Genomic DNA, 12,534 nt, shown 5'->3' with positions numbered 1-12,534 from the left:
CTCCCCTCGAAACATGCTTTGCAACCAGCGAACTCGAAAGAGGAGGGCAGGCACAGGTTGATTGTTCGCAGCCACCAAACGGTGACAATTATGATTCGTAATAATTCTAAATCCCAAACCTCGCTGCTTCGGCAGCCCGCTGCGTGTCATACCGGATGTCCCCCCCGGGTGTGCTGATCAGCCCCGGGGAGTTTAGCTAAAACACCTGTCCGTCCCTCATTCCGTGCTAGTCATTTTCCTCTGGCCAGGTGGGATATTTTATCAAGCGCTCCCAGAAAATCCCAAGCATCTGGGACACCCAGACTGGAAGGTCTCTTCCCTGATGCACCCAAGCCTTGCAGCTGAACTTTCAGGGAAAGGCCTGGAGCGTCAGTTTTGGTTGGGATTCAGGGTTACACTCTCTCTCTCTTCTTTTTAATGGTCGCCCCTCCCTCCCAGAGTGGGGAGGGCATCTTGAATGAAGACCAAAGTCTCCTAGTCAATATCACACAATGTTAGGAAGCACTGATAGTCCTGACCCCACCCGCGCCAATCCAGAGCCTACATCATAGCGCAGTGCAGATTAAAATGACAAAGCAAAACCCATGGGGGGGGCGTATGTAGCGACTGATTGAAATTGCTTTTCCTTTAAGCGAGGGAGAATAGCCCGTCTATAACATCTCACAAGTTCAGGTCTCCAGAGGGTCCTTTATTTGCTTATTCCATGTGTAACAAAGGTAATTTTCAGCAAGCCTCCCCTCACCCTAATGCTAAAGTAAGTACCTTACCGCTTTAAGGGTCGTGTTATATGTGCTTTAAAATCCTGCCATGTAAATTCCACTGAAAAATTTGGCAAGCTGGGGGGGGGCAGTGAGGGGAAAGGGGAATCACAAATGTGTTTGTGGGAATAGCACACAGGCCAGCAATAAACGCCATCATTGTTGGCAGAGCAAAGGAGGGAGGGGGTGACATTGCGATAAGAAATAGTTTGTTTTCTGGTCTCCAAGGCTACTCCGTAGCCTCTGTGTTTGAATTTTATTAACCACCATAAAGTAAACAATTTTTAAACCAGCTGTTCATAATACTCTGCTTAAGCAGATGATTAGTGCAGATGTCGGTCATCCTGATGAGGATTAAAATCTGTATACCCAGTGTTCGTTTATCAGGGTGACTATATTGCTGAAATCATGGGAGATTTTCAAAGCACAAATGGCATTTCTGTGCCCAATTCCCACTGACTGTAAAAACGAGTTAGGTGCCTAGCTGCCAACTGTGCCTTTGAAAATCTTCTACATAATGTTCTTTCTGCATCCCACTCTGAAACTGCTAGAGTTATCAGCTTATCTTTCTGCAGATATGGTTATCTGGAGAACACAAGAACCTGTTTAATAAAGTGTGAGGCTTGCATTTCAATTTTAAAAAAATTCAAGTAACTGGAAATTAAGTAGACATCTGATCTCATGCATATTCCACATAAAAATACAGCACATATCCTTCTTTAACATGATCTCTTAAATACGGGAGACATTTAGTCCTCAAGGCTCATTTAGTTGTTTTAGTGCCTACTTAGCAACTTAGAGAATTTTACTGTACCTACCCCAAAGATCTCCAGCTAGCATGAGGCAGACAGTCTGTTGTGTTTGTCAGAACCTAATTAAACCTTCAATTTAGGTGAGATCATCTTGAGCTAAGTGAAGTTCCCATGGGACAGTAGAACATCACCTTTCACCACCAAGTCTTGCTGTACATTATTACTACTGATATATTTTTATCAGTTGCAGGTTCACACTTTGCACTTACAATGTGACTTGGAGTGAGGGATGCTGACAACGAATTGGGGACAAAGTGCATTCTTTTGATCCACGCTGTGGAAGAACTAACTCAAACAAGTCCCGATGCTTCCCTCCCACAGAAATCCCACAGGCAGGACTCAATAAGTTAACAACTCTGCAAGGTTTACTCTTCTGGAGTCAATGTCACATGGGAGGGGTTTGCAGCCATGCAGAGATGGCAGGGCTGACAAACCATGCTGATGCTCTGGGACAGCACAGCCCAAGTATCAGAATCCTAAGGCAACCCCCATGGCTGGACCTTTCCTCTCCATTTCCATATCTTTTTGGTTATCTCTGCCTGACTAAGCCTACAGGAGCACCTGGGTCCGAGATGTTTTCTTCAGGTTTTCTCAGTCTCCCAGTGCAAGCTGTCACGGGTACACTGCAGCCATCAGTATGCAGGGCCCGAAGCTCTGGAAGTATATAATGTGCTGGTGTGGCGAAGTATAAGCCGCTACATTGAGAGGAAGGACGGTCATGTAGTTAGGGCACTAGCCTGGCATCCAGGTTTAACCTGGGTTCAATTACCTGTCCTGCCCCAGTTTTCCCATGTCAACCTTGGGCAGGTCCCTTGGTCTTAGTGCCTCAGTTCTCCATCTATACAATGGAGATGGATGGAGAATTCCTATTTCACAGGGTTGTTGTGAGGATAAAGTTAACAACGATTATCAGGTGCTCAGATACTACAAAAACCAGGGCCATTGAACTACCCGCAAGAGAGAACTTCTGTGTTTGTGTCAAGTATTAGGAGCATTCCCTTTCCCCTAAACCTCCTCTTCACTCACAGACATAATACTCATTCCAGGATGCACTGGGACAGTTACTGAGACGTGTCCTTAGTTAGTTGAGTGAGCACAGAGAATGCATTAATGAAGAAAGATTTATTACACTTCATCAGACCATTCATTCAAGTATCCTGCCTTCAGCCATATCCAACACCTGATGCAAATCTTGCAAGGTGCATCTAATCAACGTTGCAATGTTTAGATGGAGAAAAAAATCCTTCCCGCCCCTCACAGTGATTAGCTTATACCATGAAAGATGACATTCGGTTGCACTGTTATTGCTACAAGGGCTGTAAATACTGAGGAAGCGTTCAAACTTTCAAGTCCACTGACAGGACCTAGAGAGATATAGTGAGTTACTCTTGCTCCATCTGTAATATTCTGGTAGTAGTAGCCACCTGCAGAAAGAGCCTTAACTGCACAGCTTTAGCTGAGGATATGTGAACTGTAAGGGCACATTCACTAATATTATAACAGAATTGGATGATATTGCCAATACTATACAATTTCTGTATTCAATGAAACAGAAATTAATTCTTGCACAACAGTTGTCAAAGTAAGAATGCAGCATACATACTAGGAAATGAGATACGCCGTTTCCAGCCCACGCAATCCAAGCCTGTTGGGGTGCTCTGGGAAAATGGATGCAACTTCAGGGGAAGAATCTCAAAGGCAACTGGAGAAGTGATGGACAGACTCATTCTAGCCTGCAAGAAAGAAAAGGAAAACAAAGGCGACATTAAGCTTAGGTACCCAGAAGTACGAATTATGTGCTTCATCCTGAAACATTTCTTTCCAGCTGTAGTGATTGCTAGTGTGAGTAAGATAAGGATTTGTAGGATCAGGTGATTTATAGTTAGGGAGATGGGTCTGTCCCATCAAAAAGAGCCTTTTCTTTAAAATGGAGATTCAAACAGTGATGGAGAGGACAGAGCTGCAAGGTGACAGGGACAGAAGAAAAGGTTAACTGAGCCATGATGACGTCTTGCACAGACAACATTTTAATAGGTACCCTCTTGTTCTTAACTTGCATCTATTTTGCCCTAGAAACACGACATTATTTCCCTTCTGTTAAACACCTTGTGAAGGAAGAAGAAGAGAAAAGACAAGAGATTTTTTCTGAAACATGAGCAATATAAGGACTATCCTAATAAAAATTAATCAGAGCCAGTTTTGCCAGTGAAAGCAGCTTTCTCCATGGATAAAGATGGAAGAGGGACATTCACCAAGAGAAAAGGCAGTTTTTACCTTCATTTGCTTTGTTTATTGCTATTTCAAGAAAACCTTTTTTTTTGTAACTTTTTCCACAGCAAGACATGATCTGCCCCATCTATCCCCACTGCCTTGAAATAGGAACTACCAGCTGTCAACTTGAACTTGGTAATGGAAACAGAATGTGGTAGATTGAGCTGTATTAGTCTTAGAATGAGTCCTTTCTTCCCAGTAGAATTCACACTAAAGCTCAGCAATTCAATAGGTGGGGAGGAAACAGACCTGGAGGACCCGGCCATCATGATCTGCAGTGACAGTATGCTGAACTCAGTCTGAGATAGCACAGGTAGATCTCATGAGATTGAACAAGCAGCCCTTTGGATCAATAGGACATGGAAATGATCTTCTGGAGCCAGAATACTCGGTCCACTAAGGAGCCAAAGGAATGCTGCAAACTGAGTATCCCTCTACTAGTTCATCAGGGAACACAGATGACATATACCATGCTACAAATTGATGAAACCCTATTACATTATAGATCATCCAAGATCTTAGCACAATATACAGTGTGATCAAAGACACCAAACACTGAAGTTACTGGAGCACAAGCTAAGTTTGCTTTCATTGCATATTTTTTTCTATTTCATTTTTATTATTTCTCCATCTCGTATTTCTCACTGCTGCTCACCGAGTAGAATATTAGTGACTGAAAGTGTAAATGAAATTAATGTGACAGTAGCAGTCCAGAAAGGGTTGGTCTCACGGGTATGGCAAGCCCCCAGCCCACTGCCATTACTGTCCTTTTCCTTTACTACTTCTGAGCTTTTTGCAGCAACAGTATTCTCATCCATCACCGAAACAAAGGTCTGGAATACTGAAGTCCAGTATTCTAACTAGGATCCTTCTCCTTTCCTGTTAGTACACTGGTCTGTCACCACAAGCATAATCTTTGCTTCCTTGTTCACCTACAATACTGTAAGTAACCAGGGGTTTCATGCAGACCTGGCTTCCTGCCAATGGCTTCTTTAAGAAAACAGGTTCTTAGCAGAATGACTATGTTCTTCCTCAAGAAAAAAAGCAAAGCAACCACACTGCTCGGGTAGCTGAAAGCGATACTATTCCGTTCAAGTCCATGGGGTTTACTCTATTGGAATACAGAGAACAGAGCCAATGTTTTCCCACCAATCACCATCTCCAGTGTAACAGAGTAAATCCTGTGCAAATTAAGCTAAGGAGCGTCTGTTTGTTTAGACAATAACAATGAAGCCCCACCGGGGGCACACCCTCTTCAAATGATGACAAAATAGGCAAAGCACAGAAATGCAAATACCAAGCATGATGTCTATGATATTTAGTTGTAAACAGGGTAGAAGGCATTATTGTGCTGTGCACACACTACAATTTCATAACTGTTATAGCAGAAGCTATGGGCCAAATACTGGCTGCTCCTTAGAAAAATGCAAGCTTTTGCTTCAGCTGGGCTCTTCCTATGCCAGCAAGAAGTTAAATGCCCCCCTAAGGAATTCTATATTTGGAAAATGCCTTTTACCACATCCCCATTGCTGTGATTCTTAAGATGAACAAGAGAGGCACCTTACCTGGTCCAAGCTCTGCTCCCAATCCACTTGTTTATCCTCCCAGAGTGAACCTGATACAACCACAATGCACGTGATCTGCCTGTAATCACAGATCTCAATAGAAGAATACTTCTGTGTGTTAAAGGAGACACGCCCTCTTCTACAATGTACGTTTTTGCACACTTTAACAACAGTCTGGGCCAAAGGCTCTCCCCATTTAACTGACTACTGAAGTTAGTGGGATTGCAAATGGTGTAACTGAGAAGATAATTTGGGCCTGTATGTGTACATACATTGCCTGTAACATGAGTGCTATATTTTATTCGTTACAGTAAGATAGGTTTCCTTGTGTTCTATGTAGAGTTTAGCTGGTTAGCAATGTAATGGGAGATTACAGCCTTAAAATGTTCTGCATGTTATTGGTGTTGATAAAACTATAATAGTCTTCTTCATTCTGCTGTTTTCAATTGTTGCTTACAAGCCTAAGGGTTTGTCTGCACAGTGGGTAATGTGCTCTATAAGAGTGTGATTTCTAAAAGCACTAATGTGTTATGCATTAGTTGGTCTGTGTAGAACCTGCTGGTGTGCACTGAAGGCGCCCTAGCGCGCTTTGATGTAATACTGTTTCAAATGTTAAGGTGCACCAGCAGGGTCTACACAGAGTAATTAATTTGCAACACAATGTGCTCTGGAAATCACACCCCAATAGTGTGCATTATCCCACAGTGTAGACATACTCTAAGTTTCTGTTGTTTCACACGTGTAAAATGCATGTGTTTGGCATGAGGCTCTGAGAGGGACACTGACAGGAGTCTACTTATCAAGGTGAGAGATTGGATTTGCTTTTTCCACTGTTTGTTATTTCCAGTGCAGAATATAAAATGGAATTGTTTGGCATAACCATCCTCTGCTGTCCCATTTCTGGATTCCTCAGAAGTCCAGCAGCAAGGGACTTGGGTTCTGCTGAATTACCCAGAAGCTGTGTTCTACCAGATGCACGGTTGACCACAGTCAAGTTAAACTGTCAGGGTTTAATGATGTGTTGAAGCAGAGAGGGGAAGAGAGAATGACTAGCTGCTGTAAAACAGCTCCTCCAAAAGAAGTCTGAAAACCAGATGGGGGGGTCACAGATTTGGATTGCCCCTAAAGAATCAGTGAACTACACAGGACTGTGGATCGGACACTGATTTTGCTCTAGTCTTCTGAATATATGATTGCATTAAAATAGATCTATAACACTCCAGGCTGCATTGAGAGACCTTGCACCATGTAAATGAATGCAAGTTGGTGGCCAGGCAAAATGAAACCGATTTACCAACAATGGTGTGAATTTCTCTCATTCCACTTCAGGCAGTGTTAACTCCAAAGGCTAGCTGGGACCAGTTAAATGTTACCACTTTAAAACACGAGATTAGCAGATACACAGCTTGTTATGGGTGATATTTCATTGTAAGTGACAGCTGAGTCCAGCTCCATGTTTGGACTCTGGGGATTTATGTAGACCCGTTCCCTTCATGGCAGATCAGCAACTTACTGGACCTGAGCAAAACAAAGACCAACTGTGACAGACTAAGAGTCTACACAGAGAAAGGGAAATAATAAATGCAGCAAACTCACCAACACACAATCCCTGACAGGAGCTTGTTTATTTGAAAACCTACATCTTGCTTCCAAAGCTAGGTCTAAAGTGTTTCCATTTTATTTGCGGAAAGCTGTATACAGATGCCTCCTTTCTGAGCCTGCTTTAGCTCTCTCAACATATAGGCTAAATTCTGCTCTTGGATACACACACGGCTCTCACTAAAGTTCATGGAAACCTTGGTCTTGCCTCCAGGAGTCAAGCAGTGCTGTCTGCATGAGTCAAAGTGGCAGACGGCCTTTGTCACAAGCAGCAATAACACATTTCCTAAAGATACTACCAATGGGCAATAATCAAACCAATAGTATCAATATACAGGCTCCCACGGAGAGTTTCTGTCAAGTGCTTCTTGCACTCCTTCCCTCTGGGAGTCAACGGGAGTTTTGCCTGAATAAAGAGTGCAGCATTTGACTTAGAAGTTAAGGAACCGGGGGTGAGGGGGTGGGTGTGTCTCTTTGAAGAGACGTAGCAGCCCCCAGGGAATAACACTGCACAGTAACAGATTGCATTAGTGTATTTTTATTGACGTTAGAAGACTGATTTGTTCCCCTCTCCTTCCACCTTCCTGCCCGCCAAGAGAGAGATGATGCTATTGCTCCCCATCACACACCTTGAGACAGAGCAGAAGCTGCACGCTTTTAGCAACAACAGAAGCCTCCTGTTTTCAAGACAGTCACTGGGCTGGTGAGAGTTTCATTTTACATGCTTGGTCGCCACAGACCAGAGGCCCAAAGGGAAGCAGAAAGAGCTGCTGTGAGATGCAGCCTAAAGAGAGAAGAAGATGACAGCAGAAAGAAGCAGCCGGAGAGAAGGAGGAGGAGTACAGTGCCAGAGAAGAGAGGAAGGATGGTGTTCAATTTCTTACTTTTAACTGGTCCTCTGGGAGGTTCCTCAGTTGAATCTCTCTCTCCGACTGCATCTCCTTCTCTAGATTCCTTTTCCGATACCTCTCCAGCCACATGTCATCACAGCTGAAGCGCTTGTACAGGGGTTTGAATCTCTTCCTCTGTGACATCTTCTTGGCTTTTCCATCTGGGACGAGGAAGGGGAGCATCCAGACTTTGCTCTCAATGCTGGAGGATGGCCGCAGGGACAGCGTGATCTGAGGGGACCTCTTTTTGCGATGCAGAACCCATTTCTCATTGGGCCTCTTTTCAGGTGGCATTTGACTTTGCTGTTGGGGATCCTGTGTTATAAGCAGCAGGTGAAAACTCAGGGTGGTTTTTTTATCATGACTGAACAGCAAAGCTCAGCGCCAGGGCCCAGAACCACTTGGAGAGCTGAACCTTTACTTTAGCTCTGGAAGACTGAAATCCCAGCCTACCCACCCCAGCTCTGCACACAAACCTGAGAACCTGACCAGTGCAGCAGCCATTGCATCGTACAGAGGTAACTACCAGGGTGTTGCACAGATTTGATTTCTCTCATTTATTTAAAGGCCCAGCAAAAGCTTAAAGCTGAAATTGGGTTCCATAAGCTGGAAGGAAGGAAAAACACTGTGGCATTAAAACAAAAATCACCTAATGGGTCATTTGCTGGCTTTGGAAAAGAGAGTTAATGTGGAAAATGATCAGAGACGTTCTGAGCCTGCCAAAGTTTTCCCCTTTTAAAATACCGTATAGTAGCTGCCTCACACACTATAGGCCAGATTGGATCAACAAATGATAGCCCACACGCAGGGGAAGGAGACAGTAGAGGAACCTTGACTCGCTTAACCAGGACTGCTCCAGGGCTTTCAGCATGCTGGAGCGGCAGCTTTGCTATCCTTTGATAGAGTGCAATGCAAGTTCCCTTCTGCCCTGAGCGATACCTCCCTCAACCCCCACTAGCCGAGTGCACGGCCTCTGCTCCCTGCGCTCAGCCACCAGGGAAGGAATCATCATGTATACTCATCCTTGTGCACTCGTACAGGGTTAGTCACAATCTAGTCCTGTGGTTTATTACAATAGTGCTACTAGTAGGATTTAGGTCACTCTGTGCGTGCAATATTGTTTATAAAGGTGTCTCTGGAAACGCAATCATACCCTGGCTTGCCTGTCTGTGCTTTCCCCACAGCTAAGGTACTTAGCTATGAAAGGTATAAGAACCCCCTGGATGCCTGTTGGTCTGACACATGAGCCCAGTGCTTCTGATGTGGCACTTCATGTTATCAATGTTACTTGCCTGACATTTAGCTGAGGAATTAGAAAGCTGAGGGGTGGAGGGGGGGATTGCGTAAGTTTTGGTTTCACTCCCTTTCCTTTTCCATGTGCTGCTGTGCACGCCCCCCCCCCCCACACACACACTTTTACACAGGAACTACTTGAAAATGAAGACGTCACAAGGCATTTCACCATTAACCCATGTTGTATTGATGGAAGTTTGATAATATGTAAGGTAAGAGATCAGAGATACTAGGGCAGGAATCATCTCAGAACAAAGGAGGTGAAGTACATCCTCCATGTCAGGGAGGGTTGATTTCTAGAGTGACTGGGATCTCCCTACTATCCCCCAGTTTGTTTGAAGAACTCAAGTATGACAAACTTTTTAAAAAATAGTAATTTTCCATCTGTTCTTAAACTAGATCTCCACATAAATAGCATTGTGCCAGCTCAGTTCTCACTTGCAAGTGGTGTGTGATGCCACAGCCTGGCAACAGTATACATCCTTACCAACACCGATGGGTACGCAGAGAGGGAAGTTTCTGCCTGAAATACATGAGGCCCTGACTCCAGTGCCTCAAGGAAGGGCTGCAGAGGGGAAGAAGGGATGTATTGGGACTGCCTTTTATTGCCTGCTGAGAACACAGTTACATAAATATGTAAAAGGATGTCAAAAACAATCAGATTGATTAAGTCACTCTAAGGTCCATCTAATGTGATACTCTGGCCGCAAGGCAAACTGTCAGCAGTGCAGAACTGGGTCACTCTATACTTTCAGCATAAATTCTTCTGTCTTAGAAACAAGTTTGAAATTGTTAACAATTTTTGAGGGGAAGTTGGAGGTTGGGGGCGGTTGCTGGTTTTTTTTTTACACAAGAATTCTACATTTATCCATCTGTCTAGCCATCCTTCCAGTTATACCACCCACTAATCAGATACGGGGCGGGGGGGGGGAGACGGGGAAGAAGTCTTTTAATCTATTATTGACTGTATTTTCTGACATTTTTATATAGCAACAGATATCCAGAAGTATAGTCTTGAATATATATTTAATTGGCAAACCCATATTGGAGAGACTTAATTCTATTATTTTATTACAATATATATCTCATTAACATTTGCTTTGGTCAACACCTGTCCTGGATATTCAGAGTTCCCCTGTGAAAATCACCCTGCATGTTGAACCCCCTTAGCTATAATGCAGGGTTCAGAACCACTCTCATTTTACAATGTCCCAAATCAAACCACAATACCTAAAATAAATCTACCTTGGTAGCAGTCAAAGGTCCTACGTACTTTCATGTGTCAGAATTCGTATCTTGGAAGCTAGGACAGTTACTTTAATTTCTTTAAAACAATATAACTCCACCTATTCATATTCTGCAGTGTGAAGACCAGCCACCAAAGGGAGGACTAAAACTGTTCCAAACCGTGGGCTGGAAGCAATTTTAATTTCCATACTTCCCTTTCAATTATTTAATTAAGCCCCAGTTCTAAGTAATTATTTATTTGCTTCAAATGGTTGGATTTCAGAGTTTAGGCTCACACAGTCAAGGCTTTACATGCCTCCTCTCTCCATCCTAGCTATATGATCTTTGGGATGGTTTACCAGTGCTTTTGTTCAGCCTCCAAAAGACTCTCATCTGTTGGCAATGTGTTTTAACAGCCCCTTAGAGACTCTTTCTTGAGTCAGCTATTGAAATGTTTTGGAGAGATGTGGATTTACCCTTATTTGCGGAGTGCTCACAGATCCTTCTGTTATCAGAAACATATTGTATTTATTACACATTTTGTGTGAAGGAATTTATGCTCATGAAAACAGGGGTCCCACAATACCAGCTAGAATAAGAAATAGAGTAATTTGGGGATGTGCAAATTCCCACACACTGCTCTTCCAATACTGTGCCCCTCATTGTGACATGTGACCAGCCTCCTTTCCCAGTTTCCAGGCAGCATTAGCTGCAAAATCTTACAGTTGTTTGGAACACAAATGAAATGTCCACTGGGAGGAGGCCAGGCCAACTCATTTTTATACATCTCAAACTCTGATTTTGAACTGGGACAGCAGCAGAGAAAGATCAATGCTTTACATCAGTGTGCACCCACACAAAGGCCAACAAGAGTCCTCTGCAAGGAGCTGCTTGCTGACATGGGACTGACACAACAAACTCTTGGTTACGGGGCGGATCAACAAGTTTTAGACTCAGAACTGTGTGCGCAGACATTGGTCAGTGCAGGTGGACAAGACAGAAAATCTCACATCTAAACCCTGTAGTGATGCTGGGGCTGAAAATACGGTTCAACAAAATCACGTTGCTTTTTTTTTAAACACCACTGAGTTGTAGCAACTCCTTTCAGCCTCAGCATAACTGTAAGATGAAGCTCAGCTACCCCAGCTTCTGAATACCCTGCTCCGAAGCATTGCCCGGGAGGGTCTAGTCACAGCATTCTCCTGTATGCTATTTGCTTTGCCAACGAGGGAAACCAAACAGGTAATTAGGAACCAATGGAAACACAAGAATTGCACTTGCATTGGCTCCAAACTGTTTCAGTAGAAACCCCTTCTTCTGTGCCTATTGGAAATACATTCTTCACTTTGAGGCCCATTCTCCAGCCATTATGAACCTCTCTCATTACCAGTATTAGAATTATCCACACACATCAGATGGAGATACAGCCCATATTTATTTTCTGTTTGCTGCAGGGGCAGCAGAATGTCCATATGGGGTATTTAAAGAGAAGCCACAGTGACAGTAAGATCAGTGTGGTATTCTGAGTGACAGCAGCTTACTGTCTAAAACATGATTTCACCTCTTTTTGCTCCTGTTAGTCTGCAAAAGCAGCACAGCTAACAGTGAGTCGATTTCTATTTTGCATCATGAATCAATAGAATTGTTTACTAGGTGCCAATTATAAGGATCAGTTTTTGCCTTGAAGACCTGACTGAAGACAATGGCTTAGCATGGGTGTACCAGAGGGCAGTATTTGGCCTGTGCAATTTGTATGATGCATGAGCTACAAAGAACCCAGCGGGACTTTCAAACTCCAGGGTAAGCTTTCAGCACTGGCAGTTAGGAAAACCCTGATCTTTTTACTTGTAAGAGGAGTAAATTCTAATCCAGCGGTAGACAACCTATGGCATGTGTGCTGAAGATGGCACACGAACTGATTTTCAGTGGCACTCACACTGCCCGGGTCCTGCCCACCAGTCCGTGGGGCTCTGCATTTTAATTTAATTTTAAATGAAGCTTCTTAAACATTTTAAAAACCTTATTTACTTTACACACAACAATAGTTTAGTTATATATTAAAAAGAGACCTTCTAGAAATGTTAAAATGTATTACTGGCACGCAAAACCTTAAATCAGA

General features: G+C 43.4%; 1 protein-coding gene across 1 annotated transcript in view; it reads right to left on the bottom strand.

Moving 5' to 3' along the window:
• ARHGEF4 (Rho guanine nucleotide exchange factor 4) overlaps positions 1-12,534 on the bottom strand; it is a 329,119-nt gene that overhangs the window by 160,105 nt on the left and 156,480 nt on the right. Inside the window, exons 5-6 of the mRNA XM_032764769.2 lie at positions 7,890-8,210; positions 3,174-3,303 (exon numbers count right to left, since the gene is read on the bottom strand). Coding sequence (XP_032620660.2) covers positions 3,174-3,303; positions 7,890-8,210 — 451 coding nt within the window. The remainder of the gene's footprint in view (positions 1-3,173; positions 3,304-7,889; positions 8,211-12,534) is intronic.

Source organism: Chelonoidis abingdonii, chromosome 8 (assembly GCF_003597395.2).
Source record: "Chelonoidis abingdonii isolate Lonesome George chromosome 8, CheloAbing_2.0, whole genome shotgun sequence".
NCBI classification, from domain to species: domain Eukaryota; kingdom Metazoa; phylum Chordata; order Testudines; family Testudinidae; genus Chelonoidis; species Chelonoidis abingdonii.
This window is presented reverse-complemented; position numbering and strand designations above follow the sequence as displayed.